The following is a 26,548-nucleotide window of genomic DNA, read 5'->3' as shown; positions in this document are numbered from 1 at the left end:
TCCTTTTCACACCGTACGTCAGATGCCTGCTGTGTGCCAGGCATTTTTTCGGCCCTGCCTCTGGGGATGGATGAAACAAGCAGGGTCTCTGCACATTCTAGGGGAGACCGCTGGGGAGACTTGTGAATTTTCATGGCTGCTCTGTTGCCTTTTTCAGATCTCTGCTCACATGTCACCTCCTTGGAGAGGCCTTCCCTGATCACTCATTCTATAGTAGCCACACACCTGCCCTCATTATCCATTCCTTAAGTCTGTTTTTTTTCATAACATTTATTACTACTGACATTGCCATTATGTAGTCATGTGTTTTTCTGCCCTGCCTTCCAGAATATAAGTTCAGCATTACATCCCTTGGGTCTGGATTAGACTCTGGCACATAATAAGCACTATTTGAGTGCTGCTCAAATAGCTGAACAGTACCTAGATTGAACAGAAAACTCTAGGAATGGGACCCAGACATCACTCATTTCTTTTTAACAGCTCCCTAGGTGATTCTGATGTGGAGCCAGGGTTGACAACCACTGCTCCAGAGGGTGTCTGTGTCCCTGGGCAGCTCCCCTGGGCAGTGTCAGTGGTATAGGGAGAGGGCTGCACTGTGCTGCTCTTGTTGGACGCTGATGCAGATGAGAGGTAAGGCTCAAGATTCATTCTGTGGGGACTTGGTTCCTTGGACGGGTTGTCCCCGGGCACATCTGTGTGCCCTTGTCAGCTCTCGGGAGAGACTTCTAGAATCTTCATGCCTTCACCTTGCTTTCTTCATTGCCAGCGGCTCTTACAGTTCTTGTCTTTCTGATCAAGGAAAGCACAGTTAGAAATGAAGGGACTGAATGTGGTTATCAGGGTGACATCCTTGAGGATAGGAAGGCAGGAGGAATTCTGTAACAGCTCTGTGGGGAAACATGTCTTAATGGAGGACCTGCTTTGGAGGAATAGCCTGATTTGGTATGGCTAAGTCTGAGCTGCCTTGTGGATATAGAAAGTGAATATAAGGTATATTGTTTCATTTGTATTTCTTTTGGTCCATAGGAAAAGCAAAAATTTCTGGGACAAAATTACTATAAAGAAGGACCTGAAGGAAATGATATTCGAAAGACAAATGTTGCTCAGATCCGGATGGCATTCCGATACGAGACCCTGTGCAATGAGCTCAGCTTCCTGTCTGATGCCATGAAATCAGAAGAGATCACAGCCCTGACCAACTAGTTGAGCGTTGGACATGCGTTTTAACTTTCTGGTTTAATTTCAAGTCTGCCGTGATTAACAGTGGTTAAGATACCAAACTAGAACTTTCCTCCATGGAGAGGATACCGCTGAAGAACTTTCAAACTAGTGAATTTTGGTTGCACTGTTCACTTTAAGGTCTAACATGCCCATTTTGGTGGCTTCCCTGGTGGCTCAAAGTGTCTGCCTGCAATGAGGGAGACCTGGGTTCGATCCCTGGGTTGGGAAGATCCCCTGAAGAAGGAAATGACAACCCACTCTGGTATTCTTGCTGGAAAATCCCATGGATGGAGAAGCCTGGTAGGCTACAGTCAGTAGGGGTTGCAGAGTCGGACACGACTGAGCGACTTCACTTCACTTCATGTCAATTTCTGTTAATGTTTTGAGTAATAGATGGTGACTCCTCCGTGGGGATCTGGGAGCTGGACACTTGTCTGTACTAATTCCTAATTTTCCAAATGATCCTCTTCAAAGTGCTAATGCTTGCATTGTGGGGGCCAGGATCTTACATGGTCCAGTGCCCACTGATACGAAGTCTGTGTGGTTTTCTGCCATAGTCCTCTCTATAAACCCTGCAGACTTGTTGGTAGTTGTTCATTTCAGCCTCTCATGGGCTGGCTGCCTTAAAATCTACTTCAAAGCTCCCTTTCATAAAGGAGCTACTCTGAGAGAATTAGAGAGCTTCCTTCTTTGCCTGTTTTTGTTTTTAACGAGTTTTTAAAACTTTATTTAGCCTTCCTCCCTTCATATTTGGGAAACCAGATATTCATATCACAGCCATCACTCTATTCTGTGTCTTGGTTTCCTCATCTGAAAGGTGAAGGTTTGGATCAGATGAGTGGTTTTCAGTGGTGTTCTGTGAGCTCAGCTCCTGGACCACTTCAGGGCAGGGAATGAGAAGGGGGTTGAGGCTCTGAGGTGCTGCTTTTACTTCAAGGTGACTCAGCTTTCATCGGTTTTATACTGGGGCTTCTATGTATTTACATTTGAACTAAGGACTTTGAAAAGCACAGGACTAGATGACCTCTGTTCCTTTTGACTAATATTCTGAGATTGTAGCCCAATTACCATTTTACTTATGAATGGTTTTGGCCACAGAAGTGAAATTTGATTAAGGTCACACAGCTCTAGTAAGTAACAGGATCAGAACTAGGTGTCCCTAATCCTAATCTAGTCCTTTCCCCACTATTCTTTCAGGCCTGACACATTTAGATTTTTTTTTATCACTGTAACTTGGTGCATTTTCCCCCCACAAGGTGAGCTCTCTCCCTTACCTATATGCAGACCGCTTCAGAATATATGTGGTCCCAGGGGCCAGGTAGAAAGCATTTTTAAAGACCAGTCTGAATTGAACCTTTTCCAATGTACTCTGCATCCGTGTTACTAGTGCCTGGTACATCGTAGGTGCTCAATAAATGTGTATTATATAAAACTGAATGAATTTCCTCTTTTGGAAATTTTTTAAGGTTGTATGCTCCTGGAACTCAAGAGGTTGCTCAAGGACCTTCCTTTCTATCTCTTTGGGCAAATGTAGACTAGAGTAAGCCCTTGTGAATCATTACAGACTTAGAAGAACACTATTTTTGCCTGTGAAGATGCTTACCTGGCTTTAGGTTGTCTTGTCCTGTTACTTTATAATGTTTATCTCCTCCACTGGTCAGCTTAGCATATGGAACAATAAATACAGTCTTTTTACGAAGCAAACATATGCTATCTTATAGCTAACCGTGAAACTGAATGAAAACCAAGCATTTATCTTAGGCACTCATTATTTTTGAAAAGCCATTTATATACATTTGCCTGAACATAACAAGTATTTTACAGTTTTTCATTGTCATTTTATGTGTATCAAGCATTTAATTATTAAATAAAGTCTGTTAGGACTGTGGTTCAATAGTTTTAAACTATTTTAGGCAAATCTTTTAAGTTTTAAAGAAAAGATGTAGGCATCATGAAAAGCCATCAGTAATAATTACTAATTTATCTTTTCTGAATCAATATTCAGATATGGATGACATTCACTAGGAAAACTCAAAAATTTGAACTGAAGCTTGCAAAACCCAGGAGGGAAACTTTTGCTCGTTTTTTCTAACTTCTGCTGTAACAGTTCATGAGTAAAGTCTCACATGGTCATTTTCTTTTCCCTGGATATATCTCCTCTTTTCAGTCAACACCTGTTGGATTTTACCTGACCTGCTCGCTTTTCAGATACCTTTTTCTATAGCACGATGCACTTTTATTACATCATCAACCTAATTGGCTTTTTTAGGGTGACTTTCTTTCGTGATCACAGTTGGAATCAAAGCCAATTGTACACTAGCCCACGTTTCTAGCAGAATGGTTTTTGAGACATGCTTACACTAAAGGGCTCAAGTTTACATTAAGTGTCACTTGAAACTGCCTTGTTGAAATGATCAATGTTATTGTTCTGTGCCTCATAAAAACCAATCACAGCTCCTGGACTGGTGTTTACCAAGGTCTGTCCTGCACCTTTACTTTGTCTTACCTTGGATAAGGCAGAGTTAAAAGCACATCCCTATGGCTTTCTCTTTACTTGTTTCTGAGTGCCATGAAGGTGAAATAATATTTTGATCATTTTCTGAGATCATAGACGCAACTGAAGGTGATATAGTGGTATATACCTAGGTATTCTCTACCTAAAAACTATGACTGTTATAAAAAACAGGTATAACTAACTGTAATACAAGGAACACTTATCAGACATAGTTCCTTGAGAATTTTTATATCTTCAACCTCTAAAGAAATATCTTATTAGGGAGTATGCCAGAGTTAGACTATAAACAGCTGCAAGATTGTAAAATAAATCTGAGGGGCTTTTATGTCTTTGACACCAAAATGTGTACTTCTCCATGATGATACACATTAATTACAAACTGCTACTCCTCCTTATAAATGGTTTTCCCATTCTCAGCACTAAGATTCTAGCCTGTTTCTCGAATTCACTCTTTTATAGAAATGATCTTACAAGGTAAAATATCAAAACCACCACAGGGTAAAGTATTTTATTATTTTTACTATCCAGTAGGGCCACCTCCGGAGAAGGCAATGGCAAGCCACTCCAGTACTATTGCCTAGAAAATCCCATGGATGGAGGAGCCTGGTAGGCTGCAGTCCGTGGGGTTGCTGAGGGTCGGACACAACTGAGCGACTTCACTTTCACTTTTCACTTTCACACACTGGAGAAGGAAATGGCAACCCACTCCAGTGTTCCTGCCTGGAGAATCCCAGGGACGGTGGAGCCTGGTAGGCTTCCGTCTATGGGGTCACACAGAGTCGGACACGACTGAAGTGACTTAGCAGCAGCAGGGTCACCTCAGGCGAAGAGTTGACTCACTGGAAAAGACTCTGATGCTGGGAGGGATTGGGGGCAGGAGGAGAAGGGGACGACAGAGAATGAGATGGCTGGATGGCATCACCAACTCGATGGACATGAGTTTGAGTGAACTCTGGGAGTTGGTGATGGACAGGGAGGCCTGGCGTGCTGTGATTCAAGGGGTCGCAAAGAGTCGGACATGACTGCGCGACTGAACTGAACTGAGGGTAACAGAAAGACATGAAAACAAATGAACATCTGTTGCTGTTTATGTTATATTGTCATTGTAAATGTCCTTTATAAATGTGGGTGATCACCTGATTTCTCTAATCTCCAAGGAGCTTTCTTACTCCTAGATAGAGAAAGTAAGCTGGAGTTAATGAAGAAAAAGACAGTTAAAAGTGCAAATTCTTTGGACTGCCTTTTAATGAATCCAACTTCTCAATGACAAAAATCACTGAACCAAAGATACTTTCAAGCAGCCTTATTACCTATATTAGGTGTAAGTAAATCGAGTCTAATTTGAAGTGTTTTAAAACATAGCACAAAAACAGCACAATCCACCACAACACAATACAAAACAGTCCTCTAAGGAATATAAACACTTGGTATATAAAAACTACTTGATAAAAAATCTCAATTACCTAAAATTTACTTGCTAAAGATTATTTATTGCACAATACATCAGTTTGCCCCAAGAACAAAACAGATACTATTATCTTCAACTTCTCAATTCAGTACATAGTCAAATCCATTTTCTCAAACTAAAATTCTACAGTTATTATGAGTAAACCCTTTGTTATTAAGACAGGGAAACTTTATAACTTACAAATTTCTTAAGAGTTCATGAAACAGCTTCATAAATCCTAGAAGGCACACATATTTCCTATCATAGTAAGTGCATTTAAGTACTTAATATTTAAAAAAGACAAGCTGTACAGAATACAAAAAGTACACATTTCATCCATTAAACAAATTTACAACTTTTACAGTTAGTTATTACAGTAGAACCTACCCAACATTCACATCTAAAGAATTATTACCCAGTTTAATGGAGTGAGCAAAAAACTGTGCTCATTTATTTGATAAGGCTAGTAAAAATATATTTCACAGTAGATCAGTTAGTGTCTTGGAGCTTATATTGGAAAATAAAAAGGTTTGGGCAACATCAAGTCATTGGACTCACTATGAAAAATAATTCCTTGAAAGGCGAAGGATTCTGGGGGATAAAATCATTGGCTATACCTGGAAAGATCCAAAAATCTGTAAAGAAACTTTATTCATTTTCAGAAACATTCTAAATTGGGCAATCTGAATGAGACTCAGCAAATCTATAAAGACAGTACTTCATGGAACATATTTTAGAAGACTTTTAAAGACTTTTATCTCGAAGTTTTGAAAATATGTTCCATGGAGTACTGGGGAATCTATGGAGGAGAATCAGGTGTCTAGATTTTGACTTGGATTTAACTGAATTTTTTTTTTGAAAAAAAAAACAAAAAACAAGTCCCATCATACAACTTTTTTCTCATCAAATTCCAGTATACCTGTAATCACCAGTGCCGAACATGTTTTTGTTGGTTTTGTTGGTTTTGTTGGCTGACTTCATAAATATTTATTGTGGTACATAAATTTATATAAGGAAATGTATAAGAGCAGGGTCGGGGTAGCTGTAGTGTGTGTGTGTGTGTGTGTGTGTAGGTGTAGTGTGTGTGTGTGTGTAGGTGTAGTGTGTGTGTGTGTGTGTAGGTGTAGTGTGTGTGTAGGTGTAGTGTGTGTGTGTGTGTAGGTGTAGTGTGTGTGTGTGTGTAGGTGTGTGTGTGTGTGCGCAGCACATGTGTGTAGGGATTTTGAGTAAGATTTTTACTTGGGAAAAAAACAGTTCTGCTGCTGAAAGAAAGTGTGAACACCACAGATAAAGTCTGTTTCTAAAGAGCCTGCAAACCAGAGGAAGGGGCTTTCTCAGGTCACACAGCCTTCAGTGCACTGCCAGGTCGACAGGACAGAGACCCCAGTACTCATTTTGTACAAACAGCTGCCTCCATCATGAAAGTCAACCAATAATAGTATTATATTAGGGGGTAAAATTCAAGCTACATTTGGTCAGACATTTTTCCTAAAAATTACTTACTTGCATTCTAATTAAAGTCCCCAGTATCCAAAAATTCTGCCGTCAATAAGCAGCAACTTAAATTGTATGCTTTGGTACTTCAGAAAATAGTAATATTTGTAACATATCAATAATAAATCAGAAAATTATGTGGAATGTTAAAACACTTTTTAAAGATATCAGGCCCTAGTTTATTATATGCTGAAATGTTAATGTGTAGCATAAAATTTTACTTTATAAACAAAATTTTTAAAAAATGGCTCAAGTGCTACTGAACATCATATCTATACTCTTTCCTGGTGTTTCAAATGAAGTGCAGTGAAACAGAAAGTAAAGTTATCTCCTAATTTTCAGGGGTGTTTTGTGTACATATGGTTAAAAAGCTACATACTATTTTCTTAATCTAAGAAATTTGAAGACTCTGGGACCTCAGGAAGATGCCTTCAAATTAAGAAAATAAAAGCACCATAAACCAACGTTAAAGACTTACCATAATTTGGACATAAAACTTTGGGTCTATGATGAAGAAAAACTTCCATCTGAATCTCCAGGATAAATAAGTATTACCAAAAGCTATTTAGAACAGTTTCCCAGGTGTAGGAAAGCATTTCTAGAATAGCCAAGAAGACTCCCCAGCAGAAATCCATTTACAAGGCAAAGTCCTGCCCTAAATTCATAGTTTTCACCCAAATTACACAGCATGGGGGGAAAAAAAACACTTAAGTTAAAAAACATGTAGATCCAAAACATACTGTTAATGTTATGAAATAATTACGGATTATTTCAAGTAAAAACTATTAAAAGAGCAACAGTCAACCACAAGGGGGCGTAAGTGTTCCTTAGATCCCAGCAGAAAGACTAATTTAAGTAGTAACATGCACTCTGATGTATTATACATTTTTAGTTAAGATTTTCTCTCAGATGGCTACAACTCTTTAAAATTCAAGGTTTATTTTAAACCTAACTAAATAGATTCCAGAATACTCTTGCCCTGAAAAGTAACAGTGTTTCAGAAGCCCCTGGAAATGTTAACTCAGCAAAGAATTCAAGAGCATTAGTCCTAATATGTATTAGAACAGATAAATAATAGGAAAACATGGTCTAAAACGGTAGCAAATTTTAGTTTATCACAAGTGGAAGACAGGGAAAGTTTATCAAAATAAAAGGACAAACTGTCAGAATAGCAGAAATAAGAGGGTGGGGGGAACTGCCGTGTCTGTGCTGCATCCCTGCCCTCTCCCCACGACTGAAGTATGTGCAGCCCACACCAGCAATGGAGCACTGCACCAGGTCATGGCCGATGGGGCTGGCCTGCCTCATCAGCCATGTTAAGAATATAGTTAGCCATATCATCTTCAGTGGGTGCATCTGACACCACCCAAGATTCATTTGCTCCAGTCATTTGTAGGCGACAAATAGGGCAATTCCTGTGTCGATCACTCCTATTAGAGAAATCAGATAAAGAATAGTTTGTTTTCTTTTTCTGTTTAAAACAATGAATTTGAAATGTAATACATGTACATTTTTTTAAAAAAGAAATAGCATAAAAGTGTATAGTGAAAAATACATATCTTCCTCCTACCCTAATCTTTATTATCCCCAGAGGCAACCACTGTTAACCAGTTTCTTATATATTCTTCAGTTTTTTATATATTCTTCTAGAGACAGACTATCTATGACCAGCTTGTGTGTGTCTACACATCACTGCTCTTTTTTTTTTTAACAAGTATCAGCACATGTTAGAGCTGCCTATTCAAAATAAACACAGACTGTTTAGATAGGCCATAATTCATTTAACTGATCTCCCATAGAAGGAAGGACATCTAGGTTTTTTCCTATCTTTTGCTGTTATAAACAATGGAATGGAAGCATTCAAGGCTTAAAATAAAAAAATCTGGGGGGGGGGAAAGAACTTATATATAATCACTTAAATAAGATTATGTTTTCCAAAGGGATTTTTTTCTCTTATTAAATATTACTTTGGAAATTAAAAACATAGCATATTTGAGCCAGAAACATGTCACAGAGGAAAAATATTTTTCTCTTTATTGCTCAGTGAAATCTGAAACCAAAGTAATTAAATTATATCAATTGCTCTTTGGCTTCTGTGCAAAAATTTAGAAATCTGTTCTAAAAACTAAATGTGAAAGTAGAGCTAGCATATATTGTTCAGATTCATTTCTGGTTCTTCAGAGATAGTTTTTAAGATAATTATCTGTGTTCCTCTGTGCACAAAAGTCACAATTTTAAAACAGTCGATTTCTGCTTCTGGCCAAGTGACCAGATTTATCTTCCCACTTAATACAACTAAAACACTGGACAAAATACATGAAATAATGGTTTTCAACACTAAACAAAGATGACAAAGGATTATAATCCCAGAGAGATGGGGAACAAAACAAGGTGAGCCCTATAATTACCCAGCTCACTGCCTCTGAGAGTTTCCATGCCACAGAGAGAGCAGGGGAAACTGAGATGGAGCCTGGTAGACTCCCTGAGTTGACAAGACAAGAGCAGAGGACGCCAAGACAGCTAATTCATAGGGTAAAGTGCTGGACAGGAGAAAGCTACACAAAGGGAGAATCCCAGAGTCTACTGAAGGTCCCTGTAGATATATTCAGCAGAGTAATGATGATTGTGTGCAAGTCAGGCAACTACTGAAGCCCAGGAATCACTCAAAAGGATCTGAGGGGACAGTAACCAAAGCTCACAAAGGGCCTGGACATTGCCTGTTCCCACCAGACAGAGTGGAAAATCTTGTAATTCATGGAGCATCGGGTAGAGTACTCTGAAGGCTTGCCTCGGCAGGGCATAATTAGCTCTAAACTAAACATCACTCTGGTCCTGCCTAACAAGCCATAAAAGCAAGACTCAAAAGGATCAAACTGTTTCCAAGTAACTATATTCCAGAACAAAGCTCAAGGATTTTTATAGGAATACAAAAATATCCAGTACCCCAAAAGGTAAAAAATCACAATGTCTGGAACCCAGCTAAGAACTACCATTCATACAGAGAAGCATAAAAATACAACCCAAAATGAAGAAAACAATCCATCAAAACTAATCCAGAACTGACAGATACATCAGAATCAGCAACAAGAAAATGAAAGGTTATGATAACTATATTCTATATATTTAAAAAGCTAGAGGAAAGACCACATATTAAGCAGAGACTGGAAGATATTAAAAACTTGAACTTCTGGATGAGGACTAAGATATCTGAATTAAAAAATACACTGGGTGGGATTAATGGCAATAGACTGCAGGAAAAAAAATCAGTGAATTTGAAATGATATAGCAGTATTAATTATCCAAAATTAAACACAGAGAAAATGACTCAAAAAAGAAGGAAAATAGCATCTGTGAGCTGTGCAAAAGTGGTCGAGTACATCAGTGGCTGGAGTCCCAGAAGGAAATGGGACAAAAGAGAACAGAAAAAGATGTTTAAGAAAATACTGGCTGAAAAATTTCCAAAACTCATATACTATACACCTACAAATCCAAGGAGCTCAATGAATCTTAAGTGCAAGAAACATGAAGAAAACTAAGGCACATCAAAATCAAACTGCTGAAAATCTGAGATGAAGGGGAAAAAACCTTAAAAGCAGCCAGAGGAAAAAAGGCATATTACCTACAGATGAAAAAAGACAAGGATGAGAGCAGATTCCTCATAGAAAATGTTGTAAGCAAGAAGATGGTGGAGCAATGTCATTAAAGTACTGAGAGAAAAACTATTATCAGTCTAAAATTTTATATCCAGAAAAAAATATCTCTCAAAAAATGTTTTGCTGTCATTCAATAAAATTCTATGGAATTTATAAAAAAGAGCTAATAAATCATTATTAAGGTTGCAGGATACAAGACTGATACACAAAACTGCTTATCTCTAGTATATAGAAATACAATAATCAAAAATTGAAATTTAAAAATAACATTTAAAGTAACATAAAAATTATAAAATACTTAGGGACAGATCTGTCAAGGATATGCAACACTGGGAAACTATGATTGATGACAGAAATTAAAGAAGACCTGTGGGAGACCTGGGTTTGATCTTCGGGTTGGGAAGATTCTCTCGAGAAGAGAAAGGCTACCCACAGAATTCTGGCCTGGAGAATTCCATGGACTGTACAGTCCATGCGGGTGGCAAAGAGTTGGACACGACTGAGTGACCTTTACTTTCACTTTCCAATAAATGGCGGAACATAGTGAGATGTGGGCTGGAAGACTTAATACTGTTAAGAAGTTTTATTATTGTTTAGTCACTATGTCTGACTTAACACTCCCCAAATTATTTAACTCAATCCCAGTCAAAATTCTTATAGACTTTTTTTGGTAGATATTGGCAAGCTGATTATAAAATTCACACTGAAACCATGAAAGATCTAGAAACATCAAAACAACTTTGGAAAAAGAACAAAGTTAGAGGACTAATACTACCTGATTTTAAGACTTACAAAGCTACACTAATCAAAGTAGTATGATATTGGTGTGAAGTAGACAGCAGGTCAATAGAACAGAAAAGACTCCAGAAATACTCACCTGTATTTTAACAAATGATTTTCAACAAAGGAGAGAGGCAATTTTAGAGAAGAAAAGACAGTCTTTTCAAAAAACTGTGCTGGAGCAACTGGAAAGCCATTAAGGGTAACATAAAAACTTTTTGATCCATACCTCACACCATACAAAAATTAACTCAAAATGGATCATAGATCTAAATGTAAAATCTAAAAACAAATCTTTTAGAAGGAGAAATGGAAGAAAATCTTCATGACCTTGGTTAAACAAAGATTTCTTAGACATGACACTAAAATGATTATTCATTAATCACAAATTGAGAAACTGGACTTCATAAAAATTAAAAATTTCTACTCTTTGAAAGACATTCTTAAGAGAATGAAAAGATAAATCACAGAGTTGGAGAAAATATTTGCAAATTATATATCTGATAAAGGGCATGTATCCATAATACAAAAAGAACTCTCAAAACTTAATACAAAAACAACTAAGTAAAAAAATGGGCAAGTGGGATCATCAGTACCATCTTTCTAGATTCCATATATATGTATTAATATATGGTATTTGTCTTTCTCATTCTGACTTATTTCACTCTGTATAATAGGCTCTAGGTTCATACACCTCATTAGAACTGACTCAAATTCATTCTTTTTAATAGTTGACTAATATTCCACTGTGTATATGTACCACAACTTCTTTATCCATTCACCTACTGATGGACATCTAGGGAGCTTCCATGTCTTAGCTATTGTAAATAGTGCTTCAGTGAACACTGCATCAAAGGAGACACAGACATAAAGAATAGACTTTTGGTCACAGTAAGGGAAGGAGAGGGTGGGATAAATCGAGAGAGTGGTGTTGAAATATATATATTCAGTTCAGTTCAGTCGCTTAGTCATGACCGACTCTTCGCGACCCCATGAATCACAGCACGCCAGGCCTCCCTGTCCATCACCAACTCCCAGAGTTCACTCAAACTCATGTCACAGAGTTGGTGATGCCATCCAGCCATCTCATTCTCTGTCGTCCCCTTCTCCTCCCGTCCCCAACCTTTCCCAGCATCAGAGTCCTTTCCAGTGAGTCAACTCGTCGCATGAGGTGGCCAAAGTAGTGCAGTTTCAGCTTTAGCATCTATTACCATATGTAAAATAGTGGGAATTTGCTGTATGACACAGGGAGCTCAAACTGGTGCTCTGTGACAACCTAGAAGAGTGGGATGGGAGGGAGGTAGAGGGAGGTGTAAGGGTGAGGGGACATATGTATTCCTGGGGCTGATTCATGTTGATGCATTTCAGAAACCATCAAAATATTGTAAAGTAATTAACCTTCAATTAAAAATAAAATACAATTTTAAAAAAGAAATGGGCAAAAGAATCTGAATGAATATTTCACCACAGATGAAATACGTATAGATGGGAAATTAGCATAACAAAAGTGCTCAGCACCACCAGTCAGCAGGGAAAGGCAAATTAAAACCACAATGAGATACCACTACACATCTATTAGAATGGCTTACAATTAGAATGACAAATACCAAGTACTGGCAAGGCTGTAGGGCAACTGGAACTTTCATACACTGGAGTGTAAAATGGCACAACCACTTTGGAAAACACCTGGCAGTTTCTTAAAAAGTTAAACATACACCTACCATATGATCTAGCCATCCCACTTGTAGGTATTTATCCAAGAAAAAAGCCAAAATGTACGTCCATAAAAACAGCTGAGCACAAATGTATACAGCAGCTTTCTTTGTAAAAGCCAAAAATTCAAAACAACCCAATGTCCATCAACAGGTGAATGGATAAAGAAGCTGCACTATATTTGTACAATGAATACTACTCAGCAATAAAAAGCAAGGAACTACTGATACATACTACAACAAAGTAAATCTTGAAAAAATTATAATGAATGAAAGAAGCCAGACCCAAAAAGAGTATATACTGTATGGGACATCCAAATTATTTTATAGTGAGTGACTGAAACCGTATTAGTGGTTGTCTGGGGACTAGGAGAAGGGATTGGGGGAAGGAGACCTTACAGTGGGCATGAGGAAACTTGGGGGTGATGGATTTGTTCATTATCTAAATTGTGAGGATGATTTTTATAATTATATACATATATCAAGTTGTACTTTAAATATATACAGTTTACTGTATGTCAATGATAAATTTTCTTAAATGCTTGATTCTTATTTTGTAAAATAATGAGCTTGCCTAGCCGTTCTCTAAAGTTCTCCTCAGGTCCAATATTCAAGGATTAATATTATTCTTTCTAATGACATATGGAGGGAAAATGTAGAAAAGAGAAAAATGGAAGGAAAGGAAAAATGTTTGATTCTAGACTCTAATCAGAGTCTAGAACCTCTTTACAGCAAAAGTAAATTGTCAAAACTAAGCTACATCCTCACATTTTATAAACGATGTATAAAAATATTTTAAGCAGTAGGAGGCATGTCATAAAACCCAAAGTATTAAAGAACAAAGTCTCTTATACTTAACTACAATATATTTGCATTTTCTGAAGTGTATTCACATACACTTTCCCATTTGACCTTGGCCTACCCCATGAAGGCAGCAGATTACTTACCACTTGTCAATGCACTTCTGACAAAAGCTGTGAGCGCAGGGCAGGATGAGGTCAGCTCGACCATCCATACAGATACAGCACTCTTCCTCGTCAGTCAGCTGCTTTACCCTGCAATGTGAGAAATGAGCTGGAGCAGTGATATTCTCTGTTGTCACTGTGCTGTGAACTTTGTTTCCATCGGCTTAAAAAGCATAATCAAGCATGTATGTGATCTCAACATAAAGCACAACATGACTCATGCAGTATCAGAGGAAGATAACCTGTATTTTAGGGAGAGCAAACATATTAGGGAAGAAGTACTAGAGGGGAAATTTCATAGAGAAAAGACTGGATAAAAGATAAATCCTGAGATGGTTTAAAAGAAAATATGGACTAAAACTGGAAATATTCAGTTTATGAATATGCTTCTGAAAATAACTTAGCCCATTTTAATCATATTGAATTTTTATACATGAATTCAACCGATATATGATTTATTCACCAAGCAGGATATAAAGCTCTCTAAAATATGGGCCCTGCCAACAGGGTCTATATAATATGCTGCTGCAGCTAATGGGCATATAAATGAAAGAAAAACTTAGTCTTAAGGTTCAGGTACTATATGAAATATGAAAGAGATAGAATGCAAATTATCTGTCCTCAAAGAGCTCTTTCATCTCGGGAAGAAAAGAGATGTTCAACCTTCTACTCCAGGCACAACTTAGAATGCCCCTGAATGAGCCAAGTGCCTTTGTATGTCGTGTTTTCCTTTCCTGGAATAACCTTGTGAGTTTGGCAAACTCCAACCTCTGTTACTCAGCTCAAGATACCATCTTCTCTATGCTCTCAAAAACCAACATTTTCCTCAACTAAAGGTCTTAAATACTGCATTTTATTGGCTGTTTATTGGTTAGTCTATCCATAAACTATAAATTCATAAGGAGTTTGTCTTAGGTTCTCAATACATATTTCTTGAAGTGATTTAAATTTGTTTTTAATCTTTGTGCTATTCTGTAATGTTTAGGTTTTCTTCATCAAGCATGTATTGCTTTTATAATTATACAAAAATTAAATGTTCCAAAGTATAGCCACTAGACTATAAACTTCTTAAGGGTAGAAACTACCTCTAACATGTTTTTATTCCTGGCTGTGCTTATACCCGGAGAAGGCAATGGCAAGCCATTCCAGTACTATTGCCTAGAAAATCCCATGGATGGAGGAGCCTGGTTGGCTGTAGTCCGTGGGGTTGCTAAGGGTCGGACACGACTGAGCGACTTCACTTTCCCTTTTCACTTTCACACATTGGAGAAGGAAATGGCAACCCACTCCAGTGTTCTTGCCTGGAGAATCCCAGGGATGGGGGAGCCTGGTGGGCTTCTGTCTATGGGGTCTCACAGAGTCGGACACGACTGAAGTGACTTAGCAGTGCTTATACCACTGTATGTAAGTCACTGATATAGTAATTTAAAATCTGTCAATTTGTATATAGAAAATAAGTGAATGTCAAATGTGCATTACGTGTAGTAAGTGCTAAGTAAAGAAGGAAGAAAGTATATTTCAAATCTGTCAGAAAGATAAGGTAGAAAAATGACAGGATTTCGATAGAAGACATTCAATGTGAATAAACAAAGCTAAACAGGTAGGGAAAAGTGTCTATCAAGCAGGCTGGTATGAAAGACTGCTTAAGTATAGCAGAGATAATCTGATCCTTGTATATCAAAAGAGTAAGTTTAAACTTGCTTTGATAGTTTAATCAAGGGGAAAGTGAACTCCCATTGGAAATAATGCTTTAGGAGCTCAACTGGGAGAGCAGTATGAGGGACAGTCTAGAGAGAGGAACACCAATTAGATCCTTATTTCAGTAATTCACCTGGGACATAATTAAGCCTGGTCTAAGAGGCTGTATGGGCTCGATAAAGGACAGAAATGGTATGGACCTAACAGAAGCAGAAGATATTAAGAAGAGGTGGCAAGAATACACAGAAGAACTGTACAAAAAAGATCTTCCCGACCAAGATAGTCACGATAACGTGATCACTGACCTAGAGCCAGACATCTTGGAATGTGAAGTCAAGTGGGCCTTAGAAAGCATCACTACTAACAAAGCTAGTGGAGGTGATGGAATTCCAGTTGAGCTATTACAAGTCTTGAAAGATGATGCTGTGAAAGTGCTGCAATCAATATGCCAGCAGATTTGGAAAACTCAGCAGTGGCCACAGGACTGGAAGAGGTCAGTCTTCATTCCAATCCCAAAGAAAGGCAATGCCAAAGAATGCTCAAACTACCGGACAATTGCCCTCATCTCACACGCTAGCAAAGTCATGCTCAAAATTCTCCAAGCCAGGCTTCAGCAATATGTAAACCGTGAACTCCCAGATGTTCAAGCAGGTTTTAGAAAAGGCAGAGGCACCAGAGATCAAATTGCCAACATCCGCTGGATCATGGAGAAAGCAAGAGAGTTTCAGAAAAACATCTATTTCTGCTTCATTGACTATGCCAAAGCCTTTGACTGTGTGGATCACAATAAACTGTGGAACATTCTGAAAGAGATGGGAATCCCAGACCACCTGACCTGCCTCTTGAGAAACCTGTATGCAGGTCAGGAAGCAACAGTTAGAACTGGACATGGAACAACAGACTGGTTCCAAATAGGAAAAGGTGTACGTCAAGGTTGTATATTGTCACCTTGCTTATTTAACTTATATGCAGAGTACATCATGAGGAACGCTGGGCTGGAAGAAGCACAAGCTGGAGTCAAGATTGCTGGGAGAAATATCAATAACCTCAGATATGCAGATGACACTACCCTTATGGCAGAAAGTGAAGAGGAACTCAAAAGCCTCTTGATGAAAGTGAAAGAGGAGAGTGAAAAGGTTGGTTTGAAGCTCAACATTCAGAAAACAAAGATCATGGCATCTGGTCCCATCACTTCATGGGAAATAGATGGAAAAACAGTGGAAACAGTGTCAGACTTTGTTTTTTTGGGCTCCAAAATCACTGCAGATGCTGATTGCAGCCATGAAATTAAAAGACGCTTGCTCCTTGGAAGGAAAGTTATGACCAACCTTGATAGTATATTAAAAAGCAGAGACATTACTTTGCCAACCAAGGTCCATCTAGTCAAGGCAATGGTTTTTCCCGTGGTCATGTATGGTTGTGAGAGTTGGACTGTGAAGAAGGCTGATCGCCGAAGAATCGATGCTTTTGAACTGTGGTGTTGGAGAAGACTCTTGAGAGTCCCTTATACTGCAAGGAGATCCAACCAGTCCATTCTAAAGGAGATCAATCCTGGATGTTCATTGGAGGGACTGATGCTAAAGCTGAAACTGCAATACTTTGGCCACCTCATGCGACGAGTTGACTCACTGGAAAAGACTCTGATGCTGGGAAAGGTTGGGGGCGGGAGGAGAAGGGGACGACGGCGAATGAGATGGCTGGATGGCATCACCGACTCTGTGGACATGAGTTTGAGTGTACTCCGGGAGTTGGTGATGGACAGGGAGGCCTGGCGTGCTGTGATTCATGGGGTCGCGGAGAGTCGGACACGACTGAGCGACTGAACTGAACTGAAGAGGCTGTATATTGTCACCCTGCTTATTTAACTTATATGCAGAGGACATCATGACAAACGCTGGGCTGGAAGAAGCACAAGCTGGAATCAAGATTGCTGGGAGAAATGTCAATAACCTCAGATATGCAGATGACACCACCCTTATGGCAGAAAGTGAAGAGGAACTAAAGAGCCTCTTGATGAAAGTGAAAGAGGAGAGTGAAAAAGTTGGCTTAAAGGTCAACATTCAGAAAACTAAGATTATGGCATCTGGTCCCATCACTTCATGGGAAATAGATGGGTAAACAGTGGAAACAGTGTCAGACTTTATTTTTTGGGGCTCCAAAATCACTGCAGATGCTGATTGCAGCCAGGAAATTAAAAGATGCTTACTCCTTGGAAGGAAAGTTATGACGAACTTAGATAGCATACTAAAAAGCAGAGACATTACTTTGCCAACAAAGGTCCGTCTAGTCAAGGCTATGGTTTTTCCCGTGGTCATGTATGGATGTGAGAGTTGGACTGTGAAGAAAGCTGATCGCCGAAGAATTGATGCTTTTGAACTGTGGTATTGGAGAAGACTCTTGAGAGTCCGTTGGACTGCAAGGAGATCCAACCAGTCCATTCAAAAGGAAATCAGTCCTGGGTGTTCATTGGAAGGACTGATGCTAAAGCTGAAACTCCGATATTTTGGCCACCTCATGCGAACAGTTGACTCACTTGAAAAGACTCTAATGCTGGGAGGGATCGGGGGAGGAGGAGAAGGGGACGACAGAGAATGAGATGGCTGGATGGCATCACTGACTCAATGGACATGAGTTTGAGTGAACTCCGGGAGTTGGTGATGGACAGGGAGGCCTGGTGTGCTGTGATTCATGGGGTCGCAAAGAGTCAGACACAAGTGAGCGACTGAACTGAACTGAACTGAAGGGGGCATTGCAAAAGACAAATCATTAGGATGTGGTAATAGAGTAAATGCTGTGCTTCAGGAATGCATAAAAGAGGGCAGTCTCTGAATTGAAATTGGGAAACTGAATGAAAACCTTGATGGGTGTGGATCTAATGTATTTTAATTTTTCTATATTTATTTATTTCAATGTTTATATGCCTTTTAGGTGCAAGGTAATGCTAAAAATCCTTCAAGCTAGGCTTCAGCAGTACGTGAACTGAGAACTTCCAGATATACAAGCTGGATTTAGAAAAGGCAGAGGAACCAGAGATTAAATCACCAACATCTGCTGGATCACAGGAAAAACAAGGGAATTCCAGGAAAACATCTACTTCTGCTTCAGTGACTATATTAAAGCCTTTGACTATGTGAATCACAACAAACTGGAAAATTCTTAAAGAGATGAGAATACCAGACCACCTTACCTGTCTCCTGAGAAACCTGTATATGAATCAAGAAGCAACAGTTAGAACCGGACATGGAACAACTGACTGGTTCAAAATTAGGAAAGGAGTATGTCAGGGCTGTATATTGTCACTCTGGTTATTTAACTTATAAGCAGAGTACATCATGTGAAATGCTGGGCTGGATGACTCACAAGCTGGAATCAAGATTTCTGGGAGAAATATCAACAACCTTAGATATGCAGATGATAGCACTCTAATGGCAGAAAGTGAAAAGGAACTAAAGAGACTCTAGATAAGGGTGAAAGAGGAGAATGAAAGAGCTGGTTTGAAACTCAACATTCAAAACACTAAGATGATGGCATCTGGTCCCATCACTTCATGGCAAATAGATAGGGAAAAAGTAGAAACAGTGACAGACTTTATTTTCTTGGACTCCAAAATCACTGTGGATGGTGACTGTAGTCATGAAATTAAAAGGTGCTTGCTCCTTGAAAGAAAAGCTATAACAAACCTGTGCATGCTAAGTCACTTCGGTTGTGTTCAACTCTTTGCAACCCCATGGACTGTATAACCTGCCAGGATCCTCTGGCCATGGGATTCTCCAGGCAAGAATACTGGAATGGATTGCTATGCCCTCTCCAGTGGATCCTCCCAAACCAGGGATTGAACCTAAGTCTCTTATATCCCCTGCACTGGCAGGCAGGTTCTCTACCACTAGTGCCACCTGGGAAGCCTTTGACAACCCCAGACAGCATATTACAGAATAGAGATATCACTTTGCCCACAAAGGTCTGTATAATCAAAGCTATGGTTTTTCCAGTAGTCATGTATAGATGTGAGAGTTGGACCATAAAGAAGGCTGAGTGCCAAAGAACTGATGCTTTTGAATTGTGGTGCTGGAGAAGACTCTTGAGAGTCCCTTGGACAGCAGGGAGATCAAACCAACCAATCCTAAAGGAAATCAACCCTGCATATTCATTGGAAGGACTGATACTGAAGCTGAAGCTCCAATACTTTGACCAAGAGCCAACTCACTGGAAAAGACCTTGACCCTGGGAAAGATTGAGAGCAGGAGGAGAAGGGGTTGACAGAGGATGAGATGGTTGGATGTCATCACCGACTCAAAGAACATGAGCTTGAGCAAACTGCGGGAGACAGTGGATAGGGAAGCCTGGCGTGCTACAGTTCAAGGGGTCACAAAGAGACACAACTCAGAGACTGAACAACAACAACAAGGTGCTATGTATTGTGCCAGATCCAAAAGAACCGCAGTCTCTTCTCTTGAGGAGCTTACCGTTTATCTCTAAGGATGTGGACTTGGTTGTCAGTAGCAAAGAATATAACTGAATCCATAAAGAGTGACAGACAGGGTTTTGAAGGTTAGAGTTTAAAACTGAGGAGCAGAGGGCCACAGAGAACAAAATTCTGGATGGAGGTAAAAGAAAGAACAGGAGATACAGAAGCAGCCAATTGAAGCCATACTATGGTTCACTTGATTTTTTTTGCTACCTTCCTAGCAGTACAGTTCGGAGAAGGCAATGGCAAGCCACTCCAGTACTCTTGCCTAGAAAATCCCATGGATGGAGGAGCCTGGTAGGCTGCAGTCCGTGGGGTCGCTAAGGGTCGGACATGACTGAGCGACTTCACTTTCACTTTCACACATTGGAGAAGGAAATGGCAACCCACTCCAGTGTGCTTGCCTGGAGAATCCCAGGGACGGGGGAGCCTGTGGGCTGCCGTCTATGGGGTCGCACAGAGTCGGACACGACTGAAGTGACTCAGCAGCAGCAGCAGTACAGTTACCAGAAGAAGGAGGGAGAAAGTCTTGCTGTTTGTCCTTATTAGACTACCTGTAGAATGGAGAATTCAGTTCTCTGTCCCCCTACTACTCTGAAAAATAAATTTACAGATAAAAGATCATCCAGGAAAGCCTCTGGGATATAGAAGAAACCAATATAAACAAAGGTTGAAGGAACTGGGGAGGTTTATCCTGGAGAACAAAAGGCTCAGTGAGAATTTGACTAGTGTGTTCAAGTATTTGATTGCTGAGAGAGAACAGACTTGTTTGGTGGAATTCCAGAGGGTACTGTCACTGAAATAAGTAGAAAACAGTAATAATTAGTAACAATGATAGTTAACTTTTATAGATATATATTTTTATGAGCCAGGCACTGTTCCAAGTATTTTACATATACTAACTCACTTAACTCTCTCAAGAGTCCTATGAAGTAGACCTTATTACTGTCATCTTTTAAAAGATGAGGATACTGAGTAGAGAGGTTTAATAACTTGTCCAAAGTGACACAGTAAGGAGTAAAGCCAGGATTTGAACACAGGCAATTTGGTTCTAGAATCTGTGCTGTGCTGCCTTAGGAGAGCCAGATTTTGGCTCTAAGGAAAATTATCCAAAAGGGAAAATTACAGTGATTAAAGCCATTTGTGTATCAAAAACCTTGTCGTGCTGAGGCAGTGAGTCCCACACAACTGCAGGTGTTCAAGCTGGACTACCACTTGGCTAAATATTGTAAGTCTTGCTACGCAAAGTGCTATCCATGGGTAAGCAGTAGTGACAACACCTGAGAGCTTGATAGAATCTCAAGCTTTTTCTCAAAACCACTGAATATCAAAGTTTAAGAAGCACTGTAGTATAGGACCTTCATGCACCAGGGAGTACTAATGCAGAAGTTAGGAGCATGGCTGTATTGCCAGACAGGCCCGAATGTGAATCTCCGTTAGACCAGTTTCTAGCCATGTCATTCATTTGTTTAAACCTCAAGTTGCTACATCTGCAATGAACCAATATTTGTATTCCCCTGGGATTGTGGTGATTTAATGGGTTTATAAAAAAGGCTTCCCTGGTGGCTCAGACGGTAAAGAATCCACCTACAAGGCAGGAGACCTGGGTTCAATCCCTGGTTTGGGAAGATCCCCTGGAGAGGGCATGACAACCCACTCCAGTATTCATGCTGGAGAATTCCCATGGAAAGAGCAGCCTGGCAGGCTACAGTCCATGGGGTCGCAAAGAGTTGGACATTGAGCGATTAAGCACAGAGCACAATGAGTTTATACATGTAAAGCACGCCTCACAATGCCTAATACCCTAAGTACTTAGTAAATATAAAATACTACTAGAAATAGGTACCAGATATAAGACTGAATCAAATAAATACCTCTCAAGATCCCACTCAATCTGAAAAGTCTATTTTTCTATGAACTAAGTATATCAGGGTGTAAAAAACAAAACCCCAAAATATACAAAGGCAAGTAGCAGCCCTAACCTACGAATTAGGCATTGAGTTTCCCAGTCTAGAGGGCACATGAAAAGGGATAACACTCTTACCTTCCTCATTAAGACGACTGCAATAAGAAAAAGTATTACTTTCATTTTTTACCACAGAGCCTAGTAAATACTATTTACTATTAAATGCTATTTTCAACTTTCAAAATACTGAAAAAAAAAATCACCATTTTGAAGAGGGAAAGGACTAAAAAACAGAAAATCAGATGTCTGTCTTTGAAAGATTAACTTAACAAAATACAGGCAAGATAAACCTAAATGCTACCTATAATTCTCTAAAACTCATCTGACATTTCATCAGTGATACTTGTACAGCCCAAGCCTAGAAAACCAAACAATCCTATTAAAGACAAACAGGAAAGAATAATTGAAAATACAATTGTACTACAACATAGTATTTGGAAACCAGTTGGTTAAGAATGGATCGGAAAATGCAATTGTAAATGGAGCAATAAAAAATGAAGTTCTTGTTAAGCATATTCTTAACTTTAGGTAAAAGATACTGTCAATACTGATTTGTGCTGTCTACCCTGTATGACAATAAGACAGAATGTCAACATGTCTAGACCTACGTAAGCCTTTTTCCAGTGAGGCATTCACAAATTTAAATTATGGTCATGGCTGTCAAATGGCAACAGGTGGGTGCATTCACATGCCAAAAGCATTATGGAGAAGGAAAAGAAAGTTTAGATAGAACAATAATGTATTAGGCCTGAGTAAACAAGCACCATCACAGAAAATGCTGGCTGACCTCATTTCCTTCTGGTAACTCAGTACAAGCAATATGTGCACCAACTACTTGTCCATTCCAGAATGGACTGCCAAGTCCTGGAGCCAATATTTTACAATATTAATGCTCCAATTAGTCAGATACCTTTAAGAAAAACTGAAATGGTTTTACCAGATTCTTGGACCTAATTCCTTGAAGAGCTTTGATTGTCTAAGATCCTAAATGTGTATTACAAGAGGGTATTAACTATATACCTTGTCATTAAATGCAAGCAGGTTGAGTAGATTCATGGAAACTGGGTTGATAGAAACATTACCTGCTGTGAACCACTTTAGTTTTTCTTTAATGTGGCACTCTAACAATGTCCAGAAACACAGAATAGTCCAAAAGCACATCTGGGATATAATACCATCTGAGACAAAAAAGTAATGTGATTTAAGAAGTCACAGATACCATTAGCAAAAATATTACTGTGATATTCAGTAGTTTGCATGCTGGAAAAGAGAAACATGGCATTTATGCACTGCATACCTTCCCATCCAAAGACTAGCCTGACAAGATGTTACAGATGCTGAGTTTTCATCAGCGTCTTCAGAGGTGGAGCTCTGTGCCAATACTCCTGCTGCTTGACTTGTGATGTCTTTATAAAGCTGGATAAACTGGTACAAATTCATGATCCGTGATGCTTCCACAATGCCACTGCTTTTGTTAATCTAAAAATACAAATAGAATAAAAAAAAAAAGTTCATAATCTTTCTGACTAATTTTTTCCCAAAAGTGGAACAACTGTTTAGTCACTTAGGAAACAAAGTTTGCAAATTACCTAACAAGAGAGCAACAGTCTGAGCAAATGAATAATATCACATCCTCTACGTTTGCAGGGTTCAAAATATACAATGTTTTCTCATGTGATAGTCAAAATAATCTGTAGGGTTGATTAGGCATCAACCTGTTTAGTAGTAGAGGTCAGGCAATTTTCCCAGACTTAAAAAATGAATTTTAGAGATAAATCCTTTTAATTTACTTAAAGAATTTCTTAAAGATTTATTTGACTCCAACAACCATTTGCTATTCTACTATAACTGCAAGAGATTAGTTTCTTGACTATCTTAAGTTCTATTACATACCAACACTTACAAACTGAAGCAAAAAAACTACAATAAAGTAAATCCTAACAAAAAGTGGTTGAAGTTTTCCCAGAAAGTCATTTTGAACTTTAGCATGAAGTAGAATCATTAGCCTACAGGTTGTAACTCTCCCCACTCTAGCTTACATTCTTTTTTTTGAACTCATATTGCACTTTTGATGTCTTTTTTCTTAAAATATATTTTTAATTGCAAGCTAACTGCTTTACATCTAGCTTATATTCTTTTTAAAATATTTATTTTATTTTTGGCTGTGCTAGGTCTTCATTGCTGCATGGGCTTTTCTCTACTTGTGGTGAGCAGGGGCTACTCTTGAGTTGCAGAGCGTGGGCTCTAGGGTGTGCAGGCTTCAGTAGCTGCAGCTCCCAGGCTCTAGAGCAGAGGCTCAACAGTTGTGGTGCAACAGCTTAGATGCTTTGCAGCACATGGGACTGTCCCAAATCAGTGATCGAACCCACGTCTCCTGCACTGGCAGGCAGATTTTTTACCTCTGAGCCACCACCAAAGCCCCGAGCTTACGTTCTTAATGTGAGGAGGTACTGGGGGCAAGTGTGAGATAGTAGGTAAGAAGAGACAATACTGCTTTCATCTGTCTTGGGAAGTCACGTAGTATGGCATATATTCTCTTTTCAAATAAGCAAAGACAGGATTGAGGGCATCATATTCTTGGACAAAGAACTTGAAGTAATCAGAGACAGATTATAGAGATGTGAAAGACTTCCTGTCAACACAGGAGATACACAGAAGACAGTGGGAACTATTAAATGCAATTAAAGTATGAAATCTATTACATGCATATCAAAGTATATGGAACGAACAAATCAGAAAGCATTTAGAAAGAAATGAAGAATAGAGGGAGAGATATAGAGTAGGCCTTAAAATTGTAAATGAAAGTTTTTAAAAGTATTGCTGGAACTGGGTACATGAGAAAGTGAAGTGGTTCGATTACATTAAAAAACATGTTACAGCAACATTTCAATATTTTGAAGAATAACAGTTGTAATTAGCATTTTTTGTTTATTACTTGAGAAGACAGTAAGAGAAAAAAGTTAAGAATCAAGTATGAATCAGACTCCATATTGTGAAAATGGAAGAACCATTTCTAATAGAAAATTGATTCCATTTGGGGAAGGTTAAGAATCTATCTGGAGATGCAAATATGTAAGATTCTTTGTAACAGATTATACATGGGGTAGAAAACAAACAGAATTACAGGTGACAGGAATTTAGGTGGGGTAACAAAAAAAGACTTTCAGAGCTGAGGAAACTGAGCCAGTCTTCCTTCGGAAATGCACAGTTCATTAGAAATTAGGGAATAATTCACATAAATTTAATATTTAATAGCAAAGTTTATCAAATTGCAATTTTTAAGCTGAAGTATAGTTGATGTATAATTATAGGTATACAATACAGTGATTCATAATTTTTAAAGGTTCCACTTATAGTTACTATAAAACTATCTATATTCCCTGTATTGTAAAATATATCCTCGTAGCTTATTTTACACCTTATAGTTAGTCTTCTTAATCCCTTAGCCTTATAAAGTCCTTCCTCCTTTCCTCTCCCCACTGGCAACCAACAGTTTCTTCTTTACATCCATGAGTCTACTTTTTTGTTATATTCACTACAAACTATAATTATTATAATCATAGGATTTACAAAACAAATGTTTACCAAGTATCCATTATGTGGATGTTATAGCTACTGTGTAGGTACTACTGCTCTAGCACTAGTGACACAGTGTATAAAAACCAGATAAAAATCCCTGCCCTCATGAAGATTACTCTATAGGTTGGAGAGACAAAATATAGATAAGATGGAAATAAGTGTTACGAAGAATATTAAACAGAGGAGAGAAAATGCTGAAAGGCTGCAGGGAAGGCCTCACAGAGGTGCCATTTAGGAACTAAAGAGGTCCAAGAATGAGTCATGTGGGTATCTGGGGAAAGAACATTCCAGGATAAGAGAACAGGAAGTGCAAAGGCAGATGTGAACCTGGCCAGTACCATACTATCTTGATAACTGTAGCTTTGCAGTATAATCTGAAATCAGGAAAGTTGATTCCTCCAGCTCCATTCTTCTTTCTCAAGACTACTTTGGCTATTTGGGGTCTTTGGTGCTTCCATATAAATTGTGAAATTTTTTGTTCTAGTTCTGTGAAAAATGTCATTGGTAATTTGACAGGGATCACACTGAATCTGTAGACTGCATTTGGTAGTATAGTCCTTTTCACAATATTGATTCTTCCTACCCAGGAACATGGAATATCTCTTTACCTGTTTATGTCATTGATTTCTTTCATTAGTGTTTTATAATTTTCTGTGTACAGTTCTTTCGTTTCCTTCAGTTCAGTCGCTCAGTCATGTCCGACTCCTTGCGACCCCATGAATCACAGCACGCCAGGCTTCCCTGTCCATCACCAACTCCCGGAGTTCACTCAAACTCATGTCCATTGAGTCGGTGATGCCATCCAGCCATCTCATTCTCTGTCGTCCCCTTCTCCTCCCGCCCCCAATCCTTCCCAGCATCAGAGTCTTTTCCAGTGAGTCAACTCGTCGCATGAGGTGGCCAAAGTATTGGCGCTTCAGCTTTAGCATCAGTCCTTCCAATGAACACCCAGGACTAATCTCCTTTAGAATGGACTGGTTGGATCTCCTTGCAGTCCAAGGGACTCTCAAGAGTCTTCTCCAGCACCACAGTTCAAAAGCATCAATTCTTCGG

General features: G+C 39.0%; 2 protein-coding genes across 10 annotated transcripts in view; one reads left to right on the top strand and one right to left on the bottom strand.

The window, feature by feature from the left end:
- Nucleotides 1-6,061, top strand: part of AMPD3 (adenosine monophosphate deaminase 3) — a 55,032-nt gene extending 48,971 nt beyond the window's left edge. For all 8 annotated transcript variants that reach the window (XM_055423389.2, XM_055423387.2, XM_055423388.2 and 5 more), the window contains exon 15: nucleotides 1,027-6,061. In XM_055423389.2, coding sequence (XP_055279364.1) covers nucleotides 1,027-1,203 — 177 coding nt within the window. In that variant the 3' untranslated portion in view covers nucleotides 1,204-6,061. The remainder of the gene's footprint in view (nucleotides 1-1,026) is intronic.
- A 1,538-nt stretch (nucleotides 6,062-7,599) lies between these two features.
- Nucleotides 7,600-26,548, bottom strand: part of RNF141 (ring finger protein 141) — a 39,665-nt gene continuing 20,716 nt past the window's right edge. For both annotated transcript variants that reach the window (XM_055423379.2, XM_055423380.2), the window contains exons 4-6: nucleotides 23,214-23,395; nucleotides 13,770-13,877; nucleotides 7,600-8,107 (exon numbers count right to left, since the gene is read on the bottom strand). In XM_055423379.2, the coding sequence (XP_055279354.1) occupies nucleotides 7,957-8,107; nucleotides 13,770-13,877; nucleotides 23,214-23,395 (441 nt within the window). In that variant the 3' untranslated portion in view covers nucleotides 7,600-7,956. The remainder of the gene's footprint in view (nucleotides 8,108-13,769; nucleotides 13,878-23,213; nucleotides 23,396-26,548) is intronic.

This window comes from Moschus berezovskii, chromosome 14 (genome assembly GCF_049115385.1).
Source record: "Moschus berezovskii isolate FMDL1 chromosome 14, NW_MosBer_1.0, whole genome shotgun sequence".
NCBI lineage: Eukaryota > Metazoa > Chordata > Mammalia > Artiodactyla > Moschidae > Moschus > Moschus berezovskii.
The sequence above is the reverse complement of the archived record's forward strand: the minus strand, read 5'-3'. Positions and strand labels throughout refer to the sequence as shown.